Raw genomic sequence first — 23,506 nt, 5'->3', positions numbered from 1 at the left:
ATACAAATAGAAGAATAAGAAAACTAAAAACTAAAATTATACAACTTTATATTAACCTCGTGCCCCCCCCATTTGGGGAATGAAGGGCAGGATAGGAACAGTACAGTCCCTGACAAACCTATCTTATCTTATCCTGTGTTATTGCATATTATATAATCTTATCTTAACTTACCCTATCTTATTCTTATCTTATTCTATACTATCTTACGTTATATACAATCTTATCTTAACCTATTCTTAGTTTATTCTATGTAATCTTATGTCATATTATCTTAGTTTAACCTTAACTTATCCTATCTTAGGCTTATCTTATTCTATACTATCTTATCTTAAGCTATCCTTAGTCTTATCCTATGTAATCTTATATCATACAATCTTAGGATTAGTTAAGATAAGGTTAAACTACCTTAATCTTATCTTATCCTAAGTACTTGTGAGATCTCTCACCTAATTATTTACAGGTTCTATAAAAAAACTATTTACATCACACAAGATAGCCCATCTCCACAGCCATCTCCAGGACCCCGGGGATGGCACTTAGCTGATCCAGCGCCTCATCATCAAATATCAGCTCAGCTTGGGCACCCTCATTATCACCATATGAGTAGTGATTCTCTGAATTTTGATTCTTCCCCTGCTTGCAGATGTAAACTGCATGTTGAAAATCATTCCAAAACTGATTACACCAGTAATGAGCAAGGCACTTGGCATCATAGGTCATTTTAGAATAGTTGCATAGATAAAAGTTATGCATCTTATTGAATCTTTCCATTTTCTCAAAAACAACAGAAGGGGAAATAAGTAGGGGTGTCGGACCCGTAACCAGCTCAGATGAGGGGGCTGCAGCTTGCGCTGGAACCTGATACAGAGGGGTGGGATGAACTGTGGCTGGAGGTGAAGATGGGTGTGGAGATGGGCTTACAGGTGAGACTACACATGGTGACGGAGGAGGAGAGTCTGTAAAAAAAGATGGGGATGGAGAGGAGGCAAAAGAGGATGGGACTGGTGATGGAAATAAGAAGGAAGTGGAGGAGAAGGCTGGTGAGCAGGGCTCAGGCTCTGACATTGATGGAGTGCGACACAGGATGGTAGCAACCTCGTCGTCACTCTGGGTGAGATCCACACACGGGATCTTGTCACCCACCTGGATTGAATCAAAGGGGTTACTGAAGGTTAGCAGGTTCTGCAAATTTTTTGTAAATGGCCCCTTCTGTTTTTTACACTTCTTTCTACGGCCTGACCGGCCTCCCGCCGTATTTCTACGGCGTCTTCTGCCCTGCTGAGCCCTGCTGGTCGCCAACGGGATGGGAGCAGATCCAGATATGGTTTGGGAGCTGGGTGCCGGTGGCCCAGTGCGGCGTTTCTTCTGACGGCCTCCACTGCTGGTACTGGTTCGTCCTTTTGGATTATAAAGATAGGGGACACACATTTAATTAAAGTGAATCCTTATGTCACTCTACAAGAAAAGTACATCACATACATCACAGATATCGCACTTGGCAGTCAGTATTGCACATTGAGAGAAATTCTGCCATCTTATCGGATATAGGAAACACATGCTTGGGAGACTTATGCGCTGGTCTTGAATTGGGCTGCCTGCATTTCAGCAGGGGAACTTGACCTATAAAAACACACCATGTAGTGCACAGATTCCCTGATATGCAGAACAACAGCGAAAAACAACACTGGAAAGGTTCATGTGCACCAAATTTACAGATGTAGTCACTTGAATTTTCCCGTTTCCATGATGGGGCCTTGGCTGGTCCATGACAGGTCCCTGCTGGGTCTTGGGTGGGACCTTGACTATAATGAGATCCCCCATGATGATGTAATGAACAAGGGGGCCGGCATGATCCGCCCCTTACCTCTCTGTGTTTAAAGTACTTGCAATGATTTATCCATCCACCAGGGAGAGCAGTGATTATGAAATCAGAAATGACTTACCTGAAATCAGGTATTGTAACTTCACTGCAAAAAATTTAAATCTAAGAAAAAGTATAATTTTCTTATATTTAGACAAAATTCTAATTCATTAATAAACTGACTACACTGCAATAAATGGCCTGTGAAATTTAAGAAATTGTTTCTGTTGTGAGGCAAAGATGGCGTATAACTAGCAAAATGTGTTTTAGTCAGTTTATTGATGAAAGAATTTTGTATTTTACTTCACCTTTTGGAGATGAGGCGGACCCAAGATGTGTGCAATACAATAAATACAGGCCTAAACAAAGTAATAAAGTTGATTGTGGAGAATAAAGGTGGACAGAGTGGAAAATGAAAAATAAAAAAACACATGGTTCTGTACTGTGCTGGAATAAAATAGACACATTCCTTAGTGTGTTCTGTCTGGCTAACAATCTGAAAAGCTGCTGATGGCTGCACATTCACAGGGGGGGGGGGGGGGCAGTCACAATGATGTGTGAATGTGTCATTAACTTCTCTGCTTGGCCACAATGAAAAGCAATATGTTTGCAGGGGATCAAGGTGAGGTTGTTTTCTTAACCTAAGAACACCGAACCAACGGTCAAGCATGTTGGTGGTAGTATCATGCTGTTTTTCTGACAGTACTGTACATCAGTACATTGCACAAAGAGGATGGAATAATGAAGCAGCACTAGATAGATAGATTGGGATTTTTTGTCATAGTACCAGATATGGAGTCTGAGGCCTCTCACCCACTTTCAAAGTAGTCTGACAGGCCTTGACATTTTACTGTTTTTCTGAATTGCTAAAACACATGTCCTAAAATCTCATCTCCTTTAATCAAACCACTAAGCACAAACTCTAAAATTCAAGCTAAACTCACAAAACCTTACACTTGTCTTGCAAAATCAAACAATCTTTGCTCAAAAGCAAACACTGTTTTCAGATCATGCATCTCAAGTCAGTTGGTTAAAGGTACACTACTGAACAGTCATAGCACTCTACAGCAAAAAATGAAAACAGTACCAGTCAAAACTGTTGTTGACATGTAAATGAGAAACCGCAAGACTATAATAATAAAAAAAAATTATGGTCGTCTACCAAAAATATTTGTATACAGTTATGACTGATAATTACAGTTTTTCCCAATTGTTTATACACATTTTCTGAAAGCATGCCCCGTATTGTCATAACTCTACACACAAATCAAAAAACACACACACAATGGGCAGAACCCTTCAATTCTCTTGCAAAATGAAACTTTACGTTCATAACAATGTAATTTATTCTCAAAATGGTATTTTGTTTTCAAATGACACACAAACCATCATATGAAGACATTTATAAGAACCAGTTGATTACTGAAGTGCTTAATGTAAAACACTATGACCACTTCTTCATTCATCATAGTGACTTACTGTAAGCCTTTTTTTGAATTTATATTCCAAGAATTTACTGAATACAGTTACAGTAAAAAAAAAAAAAAACAACAACTCCGCTGCATCCTCCCTTCTGTTTCGGTCTGGCCACAGCACCTCATCCACATCACAAGCAATGTTTGCCCTGGCCAAGCAGCGGGGGAAATATCACCTAGCATGGGGAATCCAGCCATCAAGAGACTTCAACTCTCTTTGCCCAGCCTCCCTCATTGTTAGACCATGGTTGATCACATGGTCAACCAAAGTGGCTTTGATCTCATGAGAGATTACTTTCTTTGGCCTTCCTCGTGCTCCCCGTCCTCCTCCTCTTACTCTCACTCCTCTGGCTCTGCCTCTGTTTCCAACGTTGGCATCCATTGCTCCAAAACAGAAGAGCTCACCTGTTGGCCTTTTATAAAGCTCTGATTTCTAAATTACAATTATGTGATGAGTTAGTATGCAAAGTAGGGCAACTGACTTTACAATTTTGAATGACAGTGTGTTCCTTGTGAAAACAAGAGATTTTCTTCATGGAAATTGTGCCAAATGCAGAGAATTGTGTGTAGTGTTTTGAAAAAAGTGTGTTTTAAAAATGCAATTTGAGTGTAAAGCAGGAATTGTGCTTGTAGTTTAGCAGAATTGGTTCAGGGGGTTGGAGTCATTGTGTCTCAAGTACAAGTAATTGTGCGTAAACAACAAGAAAAACTGTAATATGTAACGTTTGCCATACATAGTACTCTAGAAAAGTTACTATAAAAAACTAATCCATAAAGTAACCAAACGAGAGGCATATTACAGTAAAATGTGCTACTGCCAAGCCAGAGTCACAGAAGAATATTCATTCTGCCTCATCACCATGTCTCAGTGCTGGGACTAGTGATGCTATCCCTTGTTGAGTGATGCAGAAAGAATCCTCTGTGTGACCCTTTTGTACCTTGACTTCAAAATGCAACTCCTATCCTTCTATGGCACGTATTCTATGTTCTAGTCACTCTTTGGCTTCTTCAAATGTTTAGAAATATGTGTGAACAGTTTTGAGTCAATGACTACTGTGTGTGGGCTGCGCTTAACCTCTGCGGCCTGTGTTTTCTATTTTGCATCAAAGTTCACCATAGCTCAAAATGTGTTTTGATGAATGAGAATGTGTTTTGAATTTTGCAAAAAGGATGACTGAGATCTGCAAATTGTGTCTAACTAGGTGAGCATGGTTTAAAGTTTCACCAAACAAGAGACTGATTCAATAAATTACTTTTGGCAATCGGCAGTTTTGTTCCCAAAATGATTTTCAATACTTCAGCAATTCAGAAAAACTGTTAAATATTTCACCTATCTAAAAAATATTTATCCCAAAGTGCTACAAATGCTTTTATTCAGCACAAACTCAGCACTAATAATCTGAGAACATTTAGAATGTCATTTTTTTTTTTTTTTGTTAAAATCTACTTTAAACATACACTTTTCAAAAACCTATTTTCAGTGGTGCTGACAAATTGTAAAATATCACATTATAAATATTTCTAGCCTAGACTTGAGCTCCGAAGCTTACAGATATAGGGGATGGCTACACAAAGGTGAATGAGAGATTCAAAAAATTGTATGAGATTTGATTACTAAAGTGTTACAACTTTGAAGTAACTTTGGAGTCACCTTTGCATACTGTCAATGGCCCATCAGTCTGGACTGTCTGTCACTGCTCTTCACACCAATCAGTTTGGAAAGGCAGTGTGAATTTTACAGTTTTTTTTCCATTGCTAAGACAAAACTCTTCATGCAGTCACCACAATATTTACTTATGTGGGCTAAATTGTTAAGCATTTCACTTTGCTTTCATTCAAAATGCAATCAATGACTAAATGCTTCAATCTCACTCACATTACATTTTCAGGGGCCATTTTGCACATACCTACATATTGACACAAAAACTGCTAATAAGACAGTCGAAACTGAAATAAGTCATTTTGATAAATCACTTTCAAAACAGATTGTAAAAGCCACATAATCCATCCATCCATCCATTTTCCAAACCGCTTATCCAACTGGGTGACGGGGGGTCCAGAGCCTATCCCGGAAGCAATAGGCACGGGGCAGGAAACAACCCAGGATGGGGGGCCAGCCTATCGCAGAGCACACTCACACACCATTCACTCTGACATGCACACCTACGGGCAATTTGGCAACTCCAATTAGCCTCAGCATGTTTTTGGACTGTGGGGGGAAATCGGAGTACCCGGAGGAAACCCCACGACGACATGGGGAGAACATGCAAACTCCACACACATGTGACCCAGGCGGAGACTCGAACCCGGGTCCCAGAGGTGTACTTTAACTCCAACAAGTTATTCGGCAAAGCAAGAAATCCTGCTTTGTGAAGTACCCCCGATCTCAACCCTATTGAAAATTTGTGGGTCCGTGCCAGGACCCCAACTAGTTTAAATGAACTAGAAATTCTGCAAAGAAGAGTGATCAAACATTCCGCTAGAATTATGCCAGAAGCTTGCTAATGGCTACCAAACGATTCTCGTTGATACTTGTACTTGTGTATCAACTTGTGACCACAATTAAAATGTGTTTTTGTAAAGAAAGCGCCATCTCAATGTAACACCCTGCAAGTGAATAAATGGGCGTATTTAGACGAGAATTTAGGCACAGCCGAAGGAAGGGGGTTACTCACGTTGGCTGGCTTTTGGCAATGTGGGGGACATATTCACCTGTTACCTTAGCATTTGATGTTTGTTCAAACACGTCTCAGCCACAGATTTTACTGATTTCGTTATACAGTACAGTAGACATGCCGAAAAGAGCCCCGTATTTTTTACTGCTTCATGGTAACAAATCGCTGTTGGGCTAAAGGTGAACCATTTTATTATTTAGTATCCTAAGACATTTAGTTCCGAGTTAGGATAAGATAGTTATCACAGACTGCAAGATTCAAGACCAGTCAACCCTATTCTGACTTTCATTCTTCGAGTACTGAGATATTATGGGCATCATTTTGCCGTCCTTACCATGGCTGACTGAACCGGGGATGTCTTCCGGAGCAATCCGGACACTGACGGCCCCATTTGGCAGGAACGAGTCAATTCTCTGGAGGTAGACAGTCGCGTTCAAGGCAGACATCTTTCGCGTCGTATATCTTGCTGGGAAACTGAAAATCTGAGCTGCTTTGAATGTTCAAATCAAAACTCTAAATGAAATTCAAATTGTTATGATGCGGTTGCTAAGATACGGTGGCCGATTAGTGCCAGCACGCTGCAAAGTCTTCAAACACTTCAATCAAATGACAAGACACACGATATATATTGACAAAAGCGCGGAAAGATAATAGAAGCAGCGTAAATTTAGAAGACACCTTTAAAAACATAAAAGCGCTGCAGATTCGCTTACAACACAGTTGCTAAGTTTCCAGGTGACAAAACGGACCAATTGTGGCTGGGCCGTATATCGAATGTTTACGGAATATCGATTTATTATCAACACAAGATGTAGAATGACACACTACAGTTCGTGTCTGTTTAATTAATTGATTGATTGATATATATATATATATATAAATTTATTAAAGTATTTGAATAGAATTCCTTCCTGGTAGCAAGTAACGCGAGAGCTGCGGTCGTGACGTTTCACAGACTCCCAGAATTCATAGCGATAATTAAGCGACCCATTCAATCAGTGGGGGATTTGATGCAGGGGAATGACGAGGGGACGTTTTTATCTCACTCGTGGTTTTCATTTACAACTAAATATTTAGCCACTTGGAAATTTTTCTGTATTGCTAATATTCCTAAGAATCTAGGGATATGTCGATACACTTATTGCCATGTTGTGTTTTGTCCTAAAGGTACAGATTCTAATTAATAGTTTACATGCAAAGGTTCCCGCGGTGGTTTATTTTCTGCTCTGTCTGACCCCCGGACCGTTAGACAGCAGTGCTGTAATTCATCTTCAGCCATTTCACTCTTCCACTGTAGCAACGTAAACTGAAGAATTATGAACAATGATGGCGGCACATTCGCAGCTGCTCCGAGCTCTCCAATGTTCCTCTGACAGTGTTTTACTGGTTTCTTTGCTTCCAGTACCAGCATTTTTTTTTCTTTCCTGTTGTTGTATATTTCTTTTATTTCATATTGTCTTTTACTTGTACTTTTATCCTTAACATGGCGTCGACAGGCTTGCTCCAAAGACATCTTATTGTATTTGCACAGTGACGGTAACGCTATCTTATCTTGCGAGGATATCGCACTGAACACCGCAGCAATTTCCTGATGTTGTAAACCTGCTCAACATTTGGCAATAAAGTCCATTCTGATTCTGAGAGGAAGTAGCATAAGGCTGTACTGCTAACGTTAGCATTAGCAAACCTTGCAGTGTTGGTAGTAAGGCGTTACTATAACCCCACTACTTTTGTCTATAAGGAGTAATGTAACTAATTCCCATTAAAAAACACGGAAGGTGCTGAAATTTAAATGCACTCTTTACCTTTGTCTTGCGTGAAAATATTAATGGATAAAGGCAGCATGTTCCCTTAATTTCCCGTTTATGATGTAACGCCTCACCATGGCGCAATGAATGGGTGGTATTGTAGGTACGCTGATAGATACAATTAGACGGTTGTATTGTCTGGCACTGTCATAGCTGCAACACTGAAATAATATAACTAGCCAGAGAGCACACATGCATTGGCACTATGTCTCCGCGATGCTTGAAAACCCATCAGCAAACATCTGTGTTGCAGAAACATCGCCACCGACCATTTGCACCCACCACACGTCGAAACTCCTGGCAGACACATGGTCCAATCCCACCCGTATTAAAAGTACATTTATATGCGGTAATTGATGAGTAGTAATTTCCAGTAACCTGCACAACACTGCTGACTAGTGACGTTGCCGCCGTTGGCTGAATCCGCAGTAGTTATGGTGCTATGATGTTAGATTTTTACAGGGACTGTGATAAATGCAGACCCCTCTATTATGGTTGCGTTAAAAAAAAAGCAAACATTTGTACTCAGATTTCATGGCGGTGTGCTTTTTATACCTTGACAAGTTTTCCTGAGATCAGATTTTAAAAATTGCAAAATATAGCAGCATATTGAATTATATTCTCTATCTTGAAACGTAGCGTGTCGCCAGACTCTCCGATACACAGCTCTATGGTCCATACAGAGGAGATGAAGAACATGAGTTCGCTAAGTCACGAAGTTATCTTTTGTCATGTGACTACGTTTACGTGCCTTGATGCAATTAAGATGTTTTCATGTGATTTTAATAATGCAATTACAGAGCTAGCCATGTGTAGCAGGAGAAGGAAACGAGGTGTGTGCCTAATTAAGTTTTGGAGGGGAGTGGCCAATCGGAGAGGGCGCTCAGACTATAAGGGTTACCCTGGCACCAATGTTCTAGGCTCCTTGTCGGCGGTCACCTTAATTGCTGGATCTCCTGTTCGTCTGCGGACATTTTACCTTGGTGTGTTCAGCCCGGTACGGTGAATATTACAAGCTGCAGTAGAACGGTTGACGTTGGGGCTAATACGGCTGGGTTTTGAGTCCTTACCTTTTATTATTACAGGGTCCCGTGTGTTGTGGCGTGGGGTTGACAGCTGCTTCATCTCGCGTGGAACTACTGCTGCTCTGCCTAGCGGCGACTGCGCCCTGCTCTGCCTAGCGGCGACTGCGCCCTGCTCTGCCTAGCGGCGACTGCGCCCTGCTCTGCCTAGCGGCGACTGCGCCCTGCTCTGCCTAGCGGCGGCTCAGCTTTATTTTGCCTTATTGCTGCTGCCTAGTGACATTTGCACCGTTTCGCGCTTTGCGCTTCCGGTTTGTCCATACTCTGTCTAGCCTATAGCAGGGTGAGTCGCAAGCGGGTCCATAGCTGGGGGCAGGGGGGTGTGCGTGCCCACATGAGTGCGAGCGGGGGTTGGAGAGTCTGACTGGTCCCCCGCTTCCTAAGGGTTTGTGTTTTGTTTTGATTGTATTATGTTTGTTTTGTTGATACATTTGTTCTGTTTTGAATGGGATTTTTATTGTGCATTAATGTAATGGTTTTGTATTTTATTTGTTTCTTTTAGACTGCAGTGTTTTCTTTGGGTTTTGCGTGATTTTGTTTGGTTTGCGGTTACATCTTGTTTTTCCCTCCTTGCTTGTGCCCGCCCGACTCTGGCTGTTCTAGGTCCCGGCGCCCAGCCTTAGATCGGCAGGAAGTGGCTGCTGGTACGCGGCGGTGCTCCAAGCTTACGGTGCTCGGATCGACAGATTTACTCTTTTTATGGTTTTATTGTGTAATAAAAGTGTGTGTTCGGAACAACGTCTCTCCGCTGTTTATGGTGAATGGACCAGTGTGCCTTTGCCCGGGGATAGGGCGATTTAACTTTCTCTGGGTGTAATACCTGGGGTGGCGTAGTCGGACTAACGTGTGGCTATTGGTACCATTGTTTGGTACTATTTGGCAGTATTTCTCTCACCACCACTCGCCACATCTTGGCGTAGTCGGCAGGATCATCTTTCAGCGGAGACGTGTGTTCCTTTTAATTGAGTTTCTGTAATTTTTATTTTTTTAGGGTATCGTCAGTTTGGAGAGGCAGAGCAGCAGTTTGTTCCTTGTGGATCCTTTTGGGTGGCTTGGTGACGGTTTGCCCAAGATACGGGTTCGCGCAGCTGTAATAATTTGAGCGCTACCATCATACTGGATTAGCCCAGCCTTGGTTAAATTATAGGTATGGCGGAGGAGTTACAGGAATTGAGGGAGCTTGTTTTACAACTGCAAGCTGAGAATGATAGGCTGCGCCAGGAGCCGGTTTCTGTTGCCCCAGGGCCTAGTGCTAGTGTTAACCCCAGTCACTTTACTGTACCCAGTAGAGGTACCCCTGTAGTCGAACGTTTGGTTCTTGTCCCTAGGGATAGGAAATGCCCCATTTTTAGAGGGAGAACAGGAATAGGGTTAATGGAGTGGCTGGAGGAAGTGGAGGCCAGTATGAGGGCACGTCATTTGTCCAGGGCAGATCAGGCATTCTTCTTGTTTGACCATTTGGAGGGCGAGGCAAAGGAGGAGATAAAGTACCGTCCTCAGGACAGAACAGACCCAGTAAAGATAATAGCAGTTCTAAAGGAACTGTATGGGTGTACTGAATCCTATGTGTCTTTACAGCAAGCTTTCTTTGCTAGAAGGCAAGAGGACGGGGAGTCTCTTCAGGAGTTTTCCTTGGCTTTAATGGGCCTTATGGAGGCTGTAAAACAGCGTGCACCGGCCGATATGGAGAATGCAGATTTGTTGCTGCGGGATCAATTTATTGAACACGTACTAGATGGTGCTTTGCGCCGTGAATTGAAACAATTAGTGCGCCGGCAGCCTATGGCTACGTTGTTGGATGTCCGAGGGGAGGCTATCAGGTGGGAGCGTGAGGGTTTGCCCCGTGCTGCACGCGGACGGAGTAGTTCCGTGCCAGCAGTGCTTGGTGTTCAGTATGGGGTTCATGGTGGTCCCCAGGGTGCTGGTAATTCATCCCATTGGACTGCAATGGAGGAAGTGAGAGCGTTACTGACGTGTCAGCAGAAGCAGTTGTCTCAGCTCACCCAGAGTGTGGCTCGGTTGCAGAACTCCAGTCAGCGTGATCGTGCACCCCAGAAGGATCCAGTAACATGTCGGCGTTGTCAGCAGCCCGGTCACTTCGCTAGGGAGTGTGATGGTTTGCGCATTCGCTCTGGTAACTTGCCCCGGCAGAGGATATTCTCACAGCCCAATAGTCAGCCCCATCCGGTGCAACCGTCGGAAAACTAGTGCCCACTGAACTGGGGGGCCAAAGTTCTGTGGGGATTGTTTCTGGCTCAAGTAATTTGGGGAATGCCTCCCGGTTAATGTCATCCTGCCCCCACTTGGAGGTAGACATGAGTGGCGTAAGGGTGCCCTGTCTGGTTGACACTGGATCAATGGTGTCTACTATCACTCAGAGCTTCTTTCAGCAATATTTTGTGCCTTTGGGTCATAAGCGACTACAGGATTGCCGTTGGTTGGAGCTTCGAGCTGCCAATGGACTAGCTATTCCGTATATTGGTTATCTGGAGCTAGATGTTAACCTGTGTGGAAAGTGGATGCTGGGCTGTGGGATACTTGTGGTCAGGGATCCCCCTGGTAGTTTACCATCTCAATTTCCAGGTATACTGGGTATGAATGTGATTAGGAGGTGTTATCGAGAGTTGTTTTCCCAGCATGGTGCGTCGTTGTTTGAACAACCTGGTTCGTTTCAGGTCCCTGAACCAGTGGTGCAGGCGTTATGTCAGTGTCATGCTCAGGAGTTGGCTCCTCCGGTTTCTGGTAGGGCCAAGGTCCGGGGTGGGAGGGCCTGTCGCGTTCCAGGTGGGACCATGAAGTTGGTGGCCGCAACATGCTCGGAGCAGCTTTCTGGTAGCACTGTAATGTTTGAACCTCCAGAGGCTGGTTTGCCTGCTGGGCTTCTTGCTTCCCCAGCATTGGTTCAGGTGCTGCGGGGCACAGTGTACATTTCTGTCATCAATGTAGGGGCTACTGATGTGCTTCTTTACCCTCGTACCTTTTTAGGTACATTAGGTGCAGTTAGCGTGGTGAGCCTCCCTGCTGGAGTCACGGAGGTGCCTCCGGGGGTACCCACTACGGCATTTCAGTCTGCGACCACAGCCACTATGGATCCAGTGGAGGCTCTGGACCTGTCCTCGCTCCCGGTTGAGACACAGATCCTAGTAAAAACCCTGCTAAGAAAATTCGCGTCAGTGTTTTCAGCTGACGAGGGGGATTTGGGTTGTACAGATCTGATTATGCATGAGATTCCACTACTGGATGAGGCCCCAGTTAGGCAGCGCTATAGGCGCATACCACCTTCAGAGTACGAGCTGGTGAAAGGGCATATTAATCAGCTTTTGGAAGCTCAGGTGATTACGGAAAGCAGTAGTCCCTATGCTTCCCCTATTGTTCTGGTCCGGAAAAAGGATGGCAGTTTGCGCTTGTGCGTAGACTATAGGCAGTTGAATAGTAAGACCAGAAAGGATGCTTTTCCCCTGCCTCGGATTGAGGAGTCTCTTGATGCCCTTACTGGGGCCCGCTGGTTTTCTACTCTAGATCTGGCTAGTGGCTATAATCAAGTAATGGTGGCAGAGCAGGATCGTCCAAAGACGGCATTCTGTACGCCCTTTGGGCTGTTTGAATTCAATCGTATGCCATTTGGTTTATGTAATGCTCCGAGCACGTTTCAGCGGTTGATGCAGAGGATGTTTGGTGACCAACAGGGCCAGTCTTTATTGCTATATCTGGATGATATCGTGGTGTTTTCCTCCACTGTAGAGCAGCATCTGGAGAGGTTGGAGGTAGTGTTGAACCGTCTCCAGCTGGAGGGTCTCAAGGTCAAACTGAGCAAATGTGCTTTCCTTCAGTCTGAGGTACGCTACCTTGGCCATGTGATCTCGAAGGAGGGGGTCTCTACGGATCCAGCCAAGGTAGAAGTAGTGGCTAAGTGGCCGCTTCCCAGTACTGTATCAGGGCTGCGCTCTTTCCTGGGTTTTGCTAGTTACTATAGGCGTTTTGTAGAGGGTTTTGCCAAGTTGGCTGCCCCCCTACATAGGCTGGTTGGAGAGCTTAGTGGCTCAAAGACCAAGGGGAAGGGAGGACAGGGTCTGATTGAGAGCTGGACTGCAGAATGATAGCTTTGAAGCTCTTAAGACCAAGCTCACTACCGCGCCGGTGCTTGCTTATGCAGATTTTTCACAGCCATTTATTCTGGAGGTTGACGCCAGTTATGGCGGCCTGGGAGCAGTACTTTCACAGGAACAGGACAATAGGGTCAGACCTATAGCTTTTGCCAGTCGAGGGTTGAGGCCGACTGAGCGAAACATGCAAAACTACAGTTCTATGAAACTGGAGTTTTTGGCATTGAAATGGGCTATGACCGAAAAGTTTCGGGAGTACCTATTGGGGCAGAAGTGTGTTGTCTACACCGATAACAACCCATTGAGTCATTTGTCCACTGCAAAACTTGGAGCGACGGAGCAACGGTGGGCTGCTCAGCTTGCAGTTTTTGACTTCGAGATCAAGTATCGGTCAGGGAAGAGTAATAAAAATGCAGATGCTTTGTCACGTCAGCATCCATCCAGTGTCCAGGGAATGGAAGGTATGGTCCCTGGCACTTTACTCCCTGGGCCCTTACGGCACGCTTTGCAGTCCCATCAGGTTCCAGGGACTCAAGCGGCAATTACAGTCTTGCCAGGGCATTCTCTGGCTGACATCCGTGCTCTTCAGCAAGCTGACCCCACTTTGAAGGAGGTCTTGGTGTTTTGGAGGCGGAAGCAGCGCCCCAATTTTGAGGAGCGGAAACAGCTTTCCCAGCCTGTATTGGTGGTGTTGCGGCAATGGGGTCGGTTGGTGGAGAGGGACGGAATTTTGTATCGGCAGATCTTTCACCCTGATGGGGGAGAGGTTGAATTTCAGCTGCTGCTACCAGCTGCATTGAAGGAGGAGGTCTTGACACAGTTCCATCAGAAGCATGGCCACCAGGGGGTAGAGCGGACCTTGGGGCTTTTGCGTTCACGGTGTTATTGGCCCAGTATGTCTTCAGAGGTGGCTGGTTGGTGTCAGATGTGTGAGAGATGCCAAGTTGCGAAGGACAATCAGCCGGTGGCTCATAGCTACATGGGGCATCTTTTGGCATCAAAGCCTAACGAAATCTTGGCAATAGATTATACCGTATTGGAGCCTGCTTGTAATGGCCTAGAAAATGTTTTGGTGATGACAGACATCTTTAGTAAGTACACCCTGGCCATTCCCACTCGAGATCAACGTGCCTCGACCGTAGCGCAGGTTTTGGTTTCGGAATGGTTTTACAAGTTTGGGGTTCCAGCTCGGATTCATTCCGACCAAGGCCGAAATTTTGAGAGCTTGTTGATCCGCCAGCTTTGTGATCTTTATGGCATTGAACGTTCTCGCACTACCCCATACCATCCGGCGGGGAATGGACAGTGTGAAAGGTTCAATAGGACGCTTCATAATTTACTTCGCGCGCTGCCGGTGTCTCGCAAGCGGGACTGGCATTCCTGTTTGCCGCAGTTAGTGTACTGCTATAATACAACTCCCCATCAGGCCACCGGTGAGTCCCCCTTTTTCTTGATGTTTGGCCAGGAGCCTCGGCTCCCAGTGGATTTTCTGCTTGGTAGAGTTCAGGATCCCGGTAGGGGATGTGTTCATGAGTGGGTCAAGGAACATCAGGCCCGATTACAGGTTGCGGTTGACGGTGCGAGAGAACGGTTAAGGGTGGCTGCAGCCCGTCGGAAAAGGAATTACGATCAGCATGTCCGGGATGTTCCTCTGGCTGAGGGTCAGTGCGTGCTGTTGCGGGAGACCAGTGCCAAGGGTCGGCATAAAATTCAGGATTTGTGGGGTTCGGTAATGTACAAAATCTTACAGGTACCTGATTCTGGCGGCTCCGTGTATACTGTGGCCCCCCTGCATGGTCAGTCTAAGGTAAGGCGAGTTCATCGCAATCTACTGAAGGCGGTGGTTGGAAGGGACCTTCCTACGGGTGTGGTGGTTAGTTTTCCACCACCAATGGACTCGCCACAGTCAGAGGAGGAGGATTCAGTGGCTGGTGATCTGTTGTGTTTAGGGCTGGAAGATCACAGTCCAACTGTGATCTCGTCAGTTCCAGCTTTGGGTTCGGTAGCTACTCCACAGGTGACTCGGATACCGGGTGAGGTGGAGCCTGTTCACGCTTGTCCAGTGGACTCGACCCTAACCAGGCAACCATCCGCTTCCTCAGTGGACCCACTAGCTGGTAATGTAGATCTTGGTGGGGTGGCCCTTCGGCGGACAGTACGATCTACTGCTGGCCGGCATTCTAATATCCATCACTTGCCTAGGTCTTTGGGGGAGGTACACGGGGCTGTGCGCTCTGCAGATACTGCATCTAATGCCATGATTGCTGTGTTTAGGCCCTGGATGTAGTGGGTTCTTTTGTTGGCTTGTGTTATCGTCGGGGCGACGATAAAGAGATGGGGGGTAGACTGTAGCAGGAGAAGGAAACGAGGTGTGTGCCTAATTAAGTTTTGGAGGGGAGTGGCCAATCGGAGAGGGCGCTCAGACTATAAGGGTTACCCTGGCACCAATGTTCTAGGCTCCTTGTCGGCGGTCACCTTAATTGCTGGATCTCCTGTTCGTCTGCGGACATTTTACCTTGGTGTGTTCAGCCCGGTACGGTGAATATTACAAGCTGCAGTAGAACGGTTGACGTTGGGGCTAATACGGCTGGGTTTTGAGTCCTTACCTTTTATTATTACAGGGTCCCGTGTGTTGTGGCGTGGGGTTGACAGCTGCTTCATCTCGCGTGGAACTACTGCTGCTCTGCCTAGCGGCGACTGCGCCCTGCTCTGCCTAGCGGCGACTGCGCCCTGCTCTGCCTAGCGGCGACTGCGCCCTGCTCTGCCTAGCGGCGGCTCAGCTTTATTTTGCCTTATTGCTGCTGCCTAGTGACATTTGCACCGTTTCGCGCTTTGCGCTTCCGGTTTGTCCATACTCTGTCTAGCCTATAGCAGGGTGAGTCGCAAGCGGGTCCATAGCTGGGGGCAGGGGGGTGTGCGTGCCCACATGAGTGCGAGCGGGGGTTGGAGAGTCTGACTGGTCCCCCGCTTCCTAAGGGTTTGTGTTTTGTTTTGATTGTATTATGTTTGTTTTGTTGATACATTTGTTCTGTTTTGAATGGGATTTTTATTGTGCATTAATGTAATGGTTTTGTATTTTATTTGTTTCTTTTAGACTGCAGTGTTTTCTTTGGGTTTTGCGTGATTTTGTTTGGCTTGCGGTTACATCTTGTTTTTCCCTCCTTGCTTGTGCCCGCCCGACTCTGGCTGTTCTAGGTCCCGGCGCCCAGCCTTAGATCGGCAGGAAGTGGCTGCTGGTACGCGGCGGTGCTCCAAGCTTACGGTGCTCGGATCGACAGATTTACTCTTTTTATGGTTTTATTGTGTAATAAAAGTGTGTGTTCGGAACAACGTCTCTCCGCTGTTTATGGTGAACGGACCAGTGTGCCTTTGCCCGGGGATAGGGCGATTTAACTTTCTCTGGGTGTAATACCTGGGGTGGCGTAGTCGGACTAACGTGTGGCTATTGGTACCATTGTTTGGTACTATTTGGCAGTATTTCTCTCACCACCACTCGCCACACATGTAAACGCATTAATTGGGGAACTCATTTATAAATGCTTCATTCATAACATTTGTTACATTTCTAAGGAGATTTTGGGATTTATAAAGAAAAACGTATGCTGGAAAAAAATGCGTACATTCTGCAAACGAGGCTGACGGGGATGCTGTTTCGACAGAATCCTGTAGAGGGCACTGTGTACGCTAAATTGAAGGCTCCAGGAATGTTTTCGGCGTTTCATCTTACTAAGAAAATAATAATAATTCAAATGTTTTTTGTCACACGGCCATTGGCTCTGAAATTAAACTGTCCTTTTTAGATAAAATTGTTTAAATTTGCAAACTGAATTGTATGCTGTGTTTGAATGTTCAGACATTATTATGAGGTATTTCATTGCATATTTTTCAAGTTAATACCCTCTGAAATTGGTACTCTGTCACTAAGGCATACTGTACAAACAATGCATTTTCTGCCCAGGGTAAATGGACTGCATTTATATAACGCGTTTCTATTCGTACAAGTACTCAAAGCACTTTACATTTTATGCCACACACACACTCCGGTGGCGAAGGCTTCCATGCAAGGTGCCAACCTACACACTAGAAGCAATTTGGGGTTTAGGGTCTTGCTCAAGGCCCCATTTTGATGGGGACAGGAGGAACCAGGGCTTGAACCTGCAACCTTCTGGTTGTCAAACGATAGCACTACCACCATCTTCCCCAGGGTGAAGGCTTGTTATGCACCGTTTCCCTAATGGGGATAGTCCTCGCAGCAATAAAAAACATTTTGAAAATACAATATATTGTATGAAAAATTACAAATTTAAGTCCAAAACTGTTCTACTTGACGGTAAGTTTCACCAGATTTACAGTAACAAAAAAAAACCCATAAATGAACACAAAATTCACACATAAAAAAATCTACAAATGAAAGAAATGTAAATATATCACTCCAGTGATAATCCCTCCTCCAATACTTCAGAACAAACCTTCCCCCACCCCTCCACAACTCCCCTTTTTAACTTATTTACCTTAAACAGAAGTGTGTATTAAAGGCATATAATTATCAGCAGACTATATAAAATGGTAAGAGTGCCCTCTGGCGGCTTGGGGGTGTGTTACCTCTGTGGATTCAGGAGGCGTTTTTCCTAAATCACAGATATATGAATTGCTTATTGATTGGGTTACTCTGTCACATCAATCACTGGTCATAAAAAGTACATCACTAAAGTACATGATGATACCTAGAAAAACAGTAACTATGGAATAAGATATTCCAGGAACGTTACAACTGTGCAGGTTACAATAAAAAAAAAAAAAACAGTTGTAAATAATTTATAGGTCTTACATGCAAAGCACATGGCCATAAAATAATGCCATAAACGTTTATAAACTAATTAACTGCAAGTACTAATCTATTATAGTCGCATGTTAAACAAGTGGCAAGCTGGTTCAGTAGGTTGTAGATTCTTGTGCAGTTTTTTTTCCGCCATTCAAAGATGCAGTTTGATGAACTGGTGTTTCTCAGTTGCCCATAGTGTGTGTTATGTGAAGGAGTGGCACCCTGTCCAGCATGTACCCCAGCCCTGTAGCCAGTGCTGTCTGTGATAGCACCCCCTATGACCCTGACCAGGAAAACCAGAAGGAATAGTGAGCGCATATATTAAACTAGACCAATACTGTTAATCTAAAAATGACAGCAGTATTTGAGCAATGCAGCCATTGAGCAATGGCTGCATACTTCAAATGACACAGAAAAAGGGAAATTGAAAACGTCGTTAACAGAGCAGGTTAGTGGTCAGATGAGTTTGTTGAAATTAGTTGATGTAGTGTAAATGCAATATTTTGACTCTAAGAGTCAGTGGTCACTTTTGCATCTGATGTGACATTCATGCTATCAGAGTCTCATGCTCAGGTCCGATTGCTCAAATATGTTAGACTGAGGGAAATATTGTAAAACTTCATCAAGGAGTCAAGAACCCAACAGCAGTAATTCCATTAGCAGAGCCCAGAGTCATTACTCTCAAACAACGTCCTTCATTTTTCCATTCTACTACTCGTAACATAATGGCACAGCTTCAAGCACTGTCGTCTCAGACCATTGGGACCTGGTTTCGAGTCTCCACCAGCATTCCATGAGTGAGGACTTTGCATCTTCTCCCCGTGTCAAAGTCGGTCAGTTCTCTCTCATCAATCAAACCAGTGAAATAGACCACCACCATCGTCCCCATGCTGAAGAAAACTTCATTGTCCAGCCTCAACAAATACTGTCCTGCTGCACTCACACCCATCATTATGAAGTGCTTCAAGAGGCTCGTCATAAAGCACATCAAGACCCTGCTGCCCTAATTACTAGACCCCCTGCAATTCACATATCACCACGACTGTTCCATGGACAATGCCATAGCCACCACACTCCATTTGGCCCTTACCCACAAGACACTTGCGTTCAAATGCTGTTCATAGACTTCAGTTCAGCATTCAACACAATCATTCCGCAGCTGATTGAAGAACTGAGCCTCCTGGGCCTGAACGGCTCTCTTTCCAATTGGACCTTGGACTTTACTGAGAAACCTCAGTCAGTCTGGATCAGGAGCAACACTTCCAGCACCACCACACTGAGCACTGGAGCCCGCCAGGGCTGTGTGCTCAGTCCACTACTGTTCACTCTGATGACTCATGACTATGTGCCAATGCACAGTTCAAATCACATCATCAAGTTTGCTGATGACGCAGCTATGGTGGGTCTCATCAGTAAACACGATGAGGAAGCATACAAAGAGGAAGTGCAATGACTATCGAACTGGTGCAGAGCCAACCACCTGTTTCTGAATGTAGACAAAACAAAAGAAATGGTTGTTGAACACGGAGTGACCACTCTCAGCTGCACATCAACGGGTCATGCGTAGAGATCATCGATAGAACCAAATACTTTGGTCTCCTTCTGGTGGAGAACCTTATGAGTTTAACCAATCATTATTTAAACTAATCAAATTTTGTGTGAAACTTCACAATGTTTTAAATAATCACACAGACACAAACCATACTCAAAATAATCCATATTTATTTAATACAAATAGAAGAATAAGAAAACTAAAAACTAAAATTATACAACTTTATATTAACCTCGTGCCCCCCCAATTTGGGGAATGAAGGGCAGGATAGGAACAGTACAGTCCCTGACAAACCTATCTTATCTTATCCTGTGTTATTGCATATTATATAATCTTATCTTAACTTACCCTATCTTAGTCTTATCTTATTCTATACTATCTTACGTTATACAATCTTATCTTAACCTATTCTTAGTCTTATCCTATGTAATCTTGTCATACTATCTTAGTTTAACCTTAACTTACCCTATCTTAGTCTTATCTTATTCTATACTATCTTACGTTATATACAATCTTATCTTAACCTATTCTTAGTTTATTCTATGTAATCTTATGTCATATTATCTTAGTTTAACCTTAACTTATCCTATCTTAGGCTTATCTTATTCTATACTATCTTATCTTAAGCTATCCTTAGTCTTATCCTATGTAATCTTATATCATACAATCTTAGGATTAGTTAAGATAAGGTTAAACTACCTTAATCTTATCTTATCCTAAGTACTTGTGAGATCTCTCACCTAATTATTTACAGGTTCTATAAAAAAACTATTTACATCACACAAGATAGCCCATCTCCACAGCCATCTCCAGGACCCCGGGGATGGCACTTAGCTGATCCAGCGCCTCATCATCAAATATCAGCTCAGCTTGGGCACCCTCATTATCACCATATGAGTAGTGATTCTCTGAATTTTGATTCTTCCCCTGCTTGCAGATGTAAACTGCATGTTGAAAATCATTCCAAAACTGATTACACCAGTAATGAGCAAGGCACTTGGCATCATAGGTCATTTTAGAATAGTTGCATAGATAAAAGTTATGCATCTTATTGAATCTTTCCATTTTCTCAAAAACAACAGAAGGGGAAAAGTAGGGCACCAGGTGGCCATGACCCGTTACATCATTGTGCTGAATAAGCACTGTCCTGACCCCAGGGTCCCAGGTGTCCACCTCATGAAATGGCCACTCTGGGTCAGGCTGTCAGAGCATGGGGGAGGAGCAGAAAGCCTGTTTGAGTCTAGTGAATGCGTTAGTCACTTCCAGGTTCCATTGAAGAAGGAACTGTGATCCTCGGGTGAGGCTACTTGGCTGAAATTCCGGATAAATCTCTAGTAGAAATTAGCAAAACCCAGAAACCTCTGGAGTGGGGGACTGGCTAATCAAGAACCACTTTGACCTTCTGCTCATACATCGCCACCGTCCCGGGTTGGTTGAGGTATCCTAAAAACTTCAGAGAAGACTGGTGAAACTCACACTTCTCCCCTTAATGAACAGGTTGTGCTCTCGCAGCCGATACTAGACTTGTCTGATGTAATTCACATGTTGCTCATAAGAATTGGAGAAGATTAAAATATCATCTATATACATAATGAGAAAATGATTTAACATTTCCCGGAAAACCTCACACATGAAAGATTGAAAGATAGAAGGGCTGTTAGCCAGCCTGTAAGGCATGACCTGTTATTCGTATTGACCAGCGCTGGTTACAAATGATGTCTTCCTTTCATCTCCTTTCCAGATCCAGATGAAGTCATAGGCACTCCGGAGATCAAGTTTGGTGAATATGGAGGTGGGCCGAAGCTGTTCTAGGGCAGATGGGATTAGGGGTAAAGGTTTCCGGCGCTTTTTCATTAGGGCATTCAAAGCTTGATAGTCTATGCACGGTATCAAAAGCTCTAATAATCCCCCTCTGTAACCCCTCGCATATATGTGTTCATGGCACCCTCCTCTGTCCTGGCTAGGGCAAACTGTCGTGGTGCAGTGGTGCCCTCTTGAGGATGGTACAATTGCAGGCTCAGTGTGGGGGCAGTTAGAAGGACTGGGATCAGCTAAAGATGTCCAGCAGGTCTCTGTATTCTGGCAGAACTATGGATAAGTCTTTGGGTTCCGGACTTTCTACCGAGGTTACCTGACACAGCAGGGCAATACAGTGAGAGAAGCATCTCTCAGACCAGGCGGTGAGTTCCCTGGTTTTCCAGTTGACAACCAGATTGTGCAGTCGTAGTCAGGGGTGTCCTAGAATCAGGGATCACAGGAATAAGGAGGGATTAATAAGGAAATCATTTCTTGATGAAAAACTCCCTCCTGCAGCGTTATTGGATAGGTACGATGCATTATCCATTTAGTGTGCAGTGGTTGTCCATGAACCCCGAGAACAGATATTGGGGTGGACAGACGCTTGGTTCAGAGGTGGATCCTTTGGGTGAATTACTGGTCAATGAAATTTCCTGCTGCTCCAGAATCGAGCAGCGCATACGCTGCTTCTTGGTTTAAGCCCCACTGCAAAAGAAAAGAAACCATCGCTTGATTTTGTGTAATGTCTCAAAAGATGGAGGTTCCCACCTTAGGAGAGTTCTTTGGTAGCGGCGACCGGACGGGACAGTTCTGAAGGACGTGTCGGGACTCCCCACAGTAGAGGCAGAGGTGTTGTTGATATCTATGTTGCCTTTCTGTGGCGGTGAAGGGTAGACGTCCCAGCTGCATAGGCTCAGCGGGAGGTGGTCCACTTATAGATCAATTGGGAGGTGTATCAACTATGAACCGTTCTCTCACTGTGTTATTCAAAGTGACAGAGAGTCGGACGTAATCTTCAAAAATTGCGAGCTCCCCTGTGTTCGGCTATTTCATCCCTTAATTCCGGGTTTAGGGCTCTCACATACAAGACCTTCAGACAGTCATCAGGCCACCTGAGGCCGGCGGCGATCGTTCAAAACTCCAGGGAGAACTCCACAATGGTTTTATTTCCCTGTCTTAGGTCACAAATGCGCTTCCCCAGGTTCCGTCCTACCGCAGGATGATCAAAGACCTCCCGGAAAGCTTCTTGAAATTCTCAGTTGGAGGATAGGAGGGGGCTATCTTTGGTCCAGAGGGCCATTGTCCAGCCACGTGCTTGTCCTGTCAGAAGTGAGATGACGAAGCATACTCTGGAGGATGCTGTGCAGAACCTCTCAGGGTGTTTGTCTATATATAGCCCGCACTGCATGAGGACAGCGAGGCAATAATCGAGATTGCTATCGTATTTCTTGGGAAGAGCTACTGGTACCGGGATCGAGGCCAGGGATCGCGGAAGTGATGCGGGCAGATCTGGCTGCTTGGCCCTCAAGCAGCTGGTCGACTTGTCCTTGCAGCTGGGGCTGGATCTCTGCTGGGTCCATTTTGATTTGGCGAAACAGTACCCAGTCTGCGGGTGATCACAGGTTTAATGTAGAGACTAAAGCTGACCAAAGGGAGAAGCAAGAAGTGTAGTCGGGGACATGGGGGGATGCAATTCATACAACGTCATTAATAAAAGAAAATAATAAACAGCTTATGAAAGGGACAGGATCAGTAATACCGTCCATAGAAACATAATTGTTAGAGTTGTATTTTTCCTATCACCGTCAGGGAGCTGGGGGAAAGCTTTGAATACATAATTTTGTTGTGTGTGTTTTTTCTTAATACATCGGCATTATTGTTTTGATTATGTGAACATTAATGTTTCTCAATAATAGAGTCTTCTGGAATTACATAAATGAAAATATAGTCCAAATATAGGTGCACTCTAACAAAAAAAATCTAAATTCTGATTGTGAATTTTCAAGTCTTAGTCTTATTTTGGTCTTGATTAAAAGTCTTGACCTTGTCTTAGTTGGGATGGGTCTTAGTCTTAACTTGGTCTTGGGTTGGATGAATTTTGATCTTGTCTTGATCGTGATATAAATGAACACATTACTGGCACAAACAACCTTCAGAGTCTGTCTCCCGACATGAAGTCGAAAGGAGGCAACCTTCTCATCCACCGGGATAAATTCCAATGCACTGGCACCGAATCAGGGGGTCTATAAGTAACCCCACCTCAGCCCTGCACCTCTGACTATGGGCACCTCCAGAGTGGAACAGAGTCCAGCCCCCTCTCAAAGAGTTTG

The 23,506-nt window shown here is 44.6% G+C and overlaps 1 protein-coding gene across 1 annotated transcript; it reads right to left on the bottom strand.

The window, feature by feature from the left end:
- Nucleotides 1–287: 287 nt before the first annotated feature.
- Nucleotides 288–6,504, bottom strand: LOC125751921 (uncharacterized). Its single transcript, XM_049031359.1, has 2 exons — nt 6,347–6,504; nt 288–1,398 (listed from the first exon to the last, which is right to left on the bottom strand). Exons 1-2 carry the CDS (start codon nt 6,456–6,458, stop codon nt 485–487), a joined length of 1,026 nt encoding a protein of 341 aa, XP_048887316.1. The 5' UTR covers nt 6,459–6,504; the 3' UTR covers nt 288–484.
- Nucleotides 6,505–23,506: the final 17,002 nt, after the last annotated feature.

The sequence above is a fragment of the Brienomyrus brachyistius genome, chromosome 11, assembly GCF_023856365.1.
Source record: "Brienomyrus brachyistius isolate T26 chromosome 11, BBRACH_0.4, whole genome shotgun sequence".
Classification (NCBI taxonomy): domain Eukaryota; kingdom Metazoa; phylum Chordata; class Actinopteri; order Osteoglossiformes; family Mormyridae; genus Brienomyrus; species Brienomyrus brachyistius.
The sequence above is the reverse complement of the archived record's forward strand: the minus strand, read 5'-3'. Positions and strand labels throughout refer to the sequence as shown.

Coding starts and splice junctions, on each gene's coding strand:
- LOC125751921 (XM_049031359.1), bottom strand. CDS start 6,458: ATGTCTGCCTTGAACGCGACTGTCTACCTCCAGAGAATTGACTCGTTC. Junction 1,399..6,346: donor CCCCGGTTCAGTCAGCCATG/GTAAGGACGGCA, acceptor ATAATCCAAAAG/GACGAACCAGTACCAGCAGT.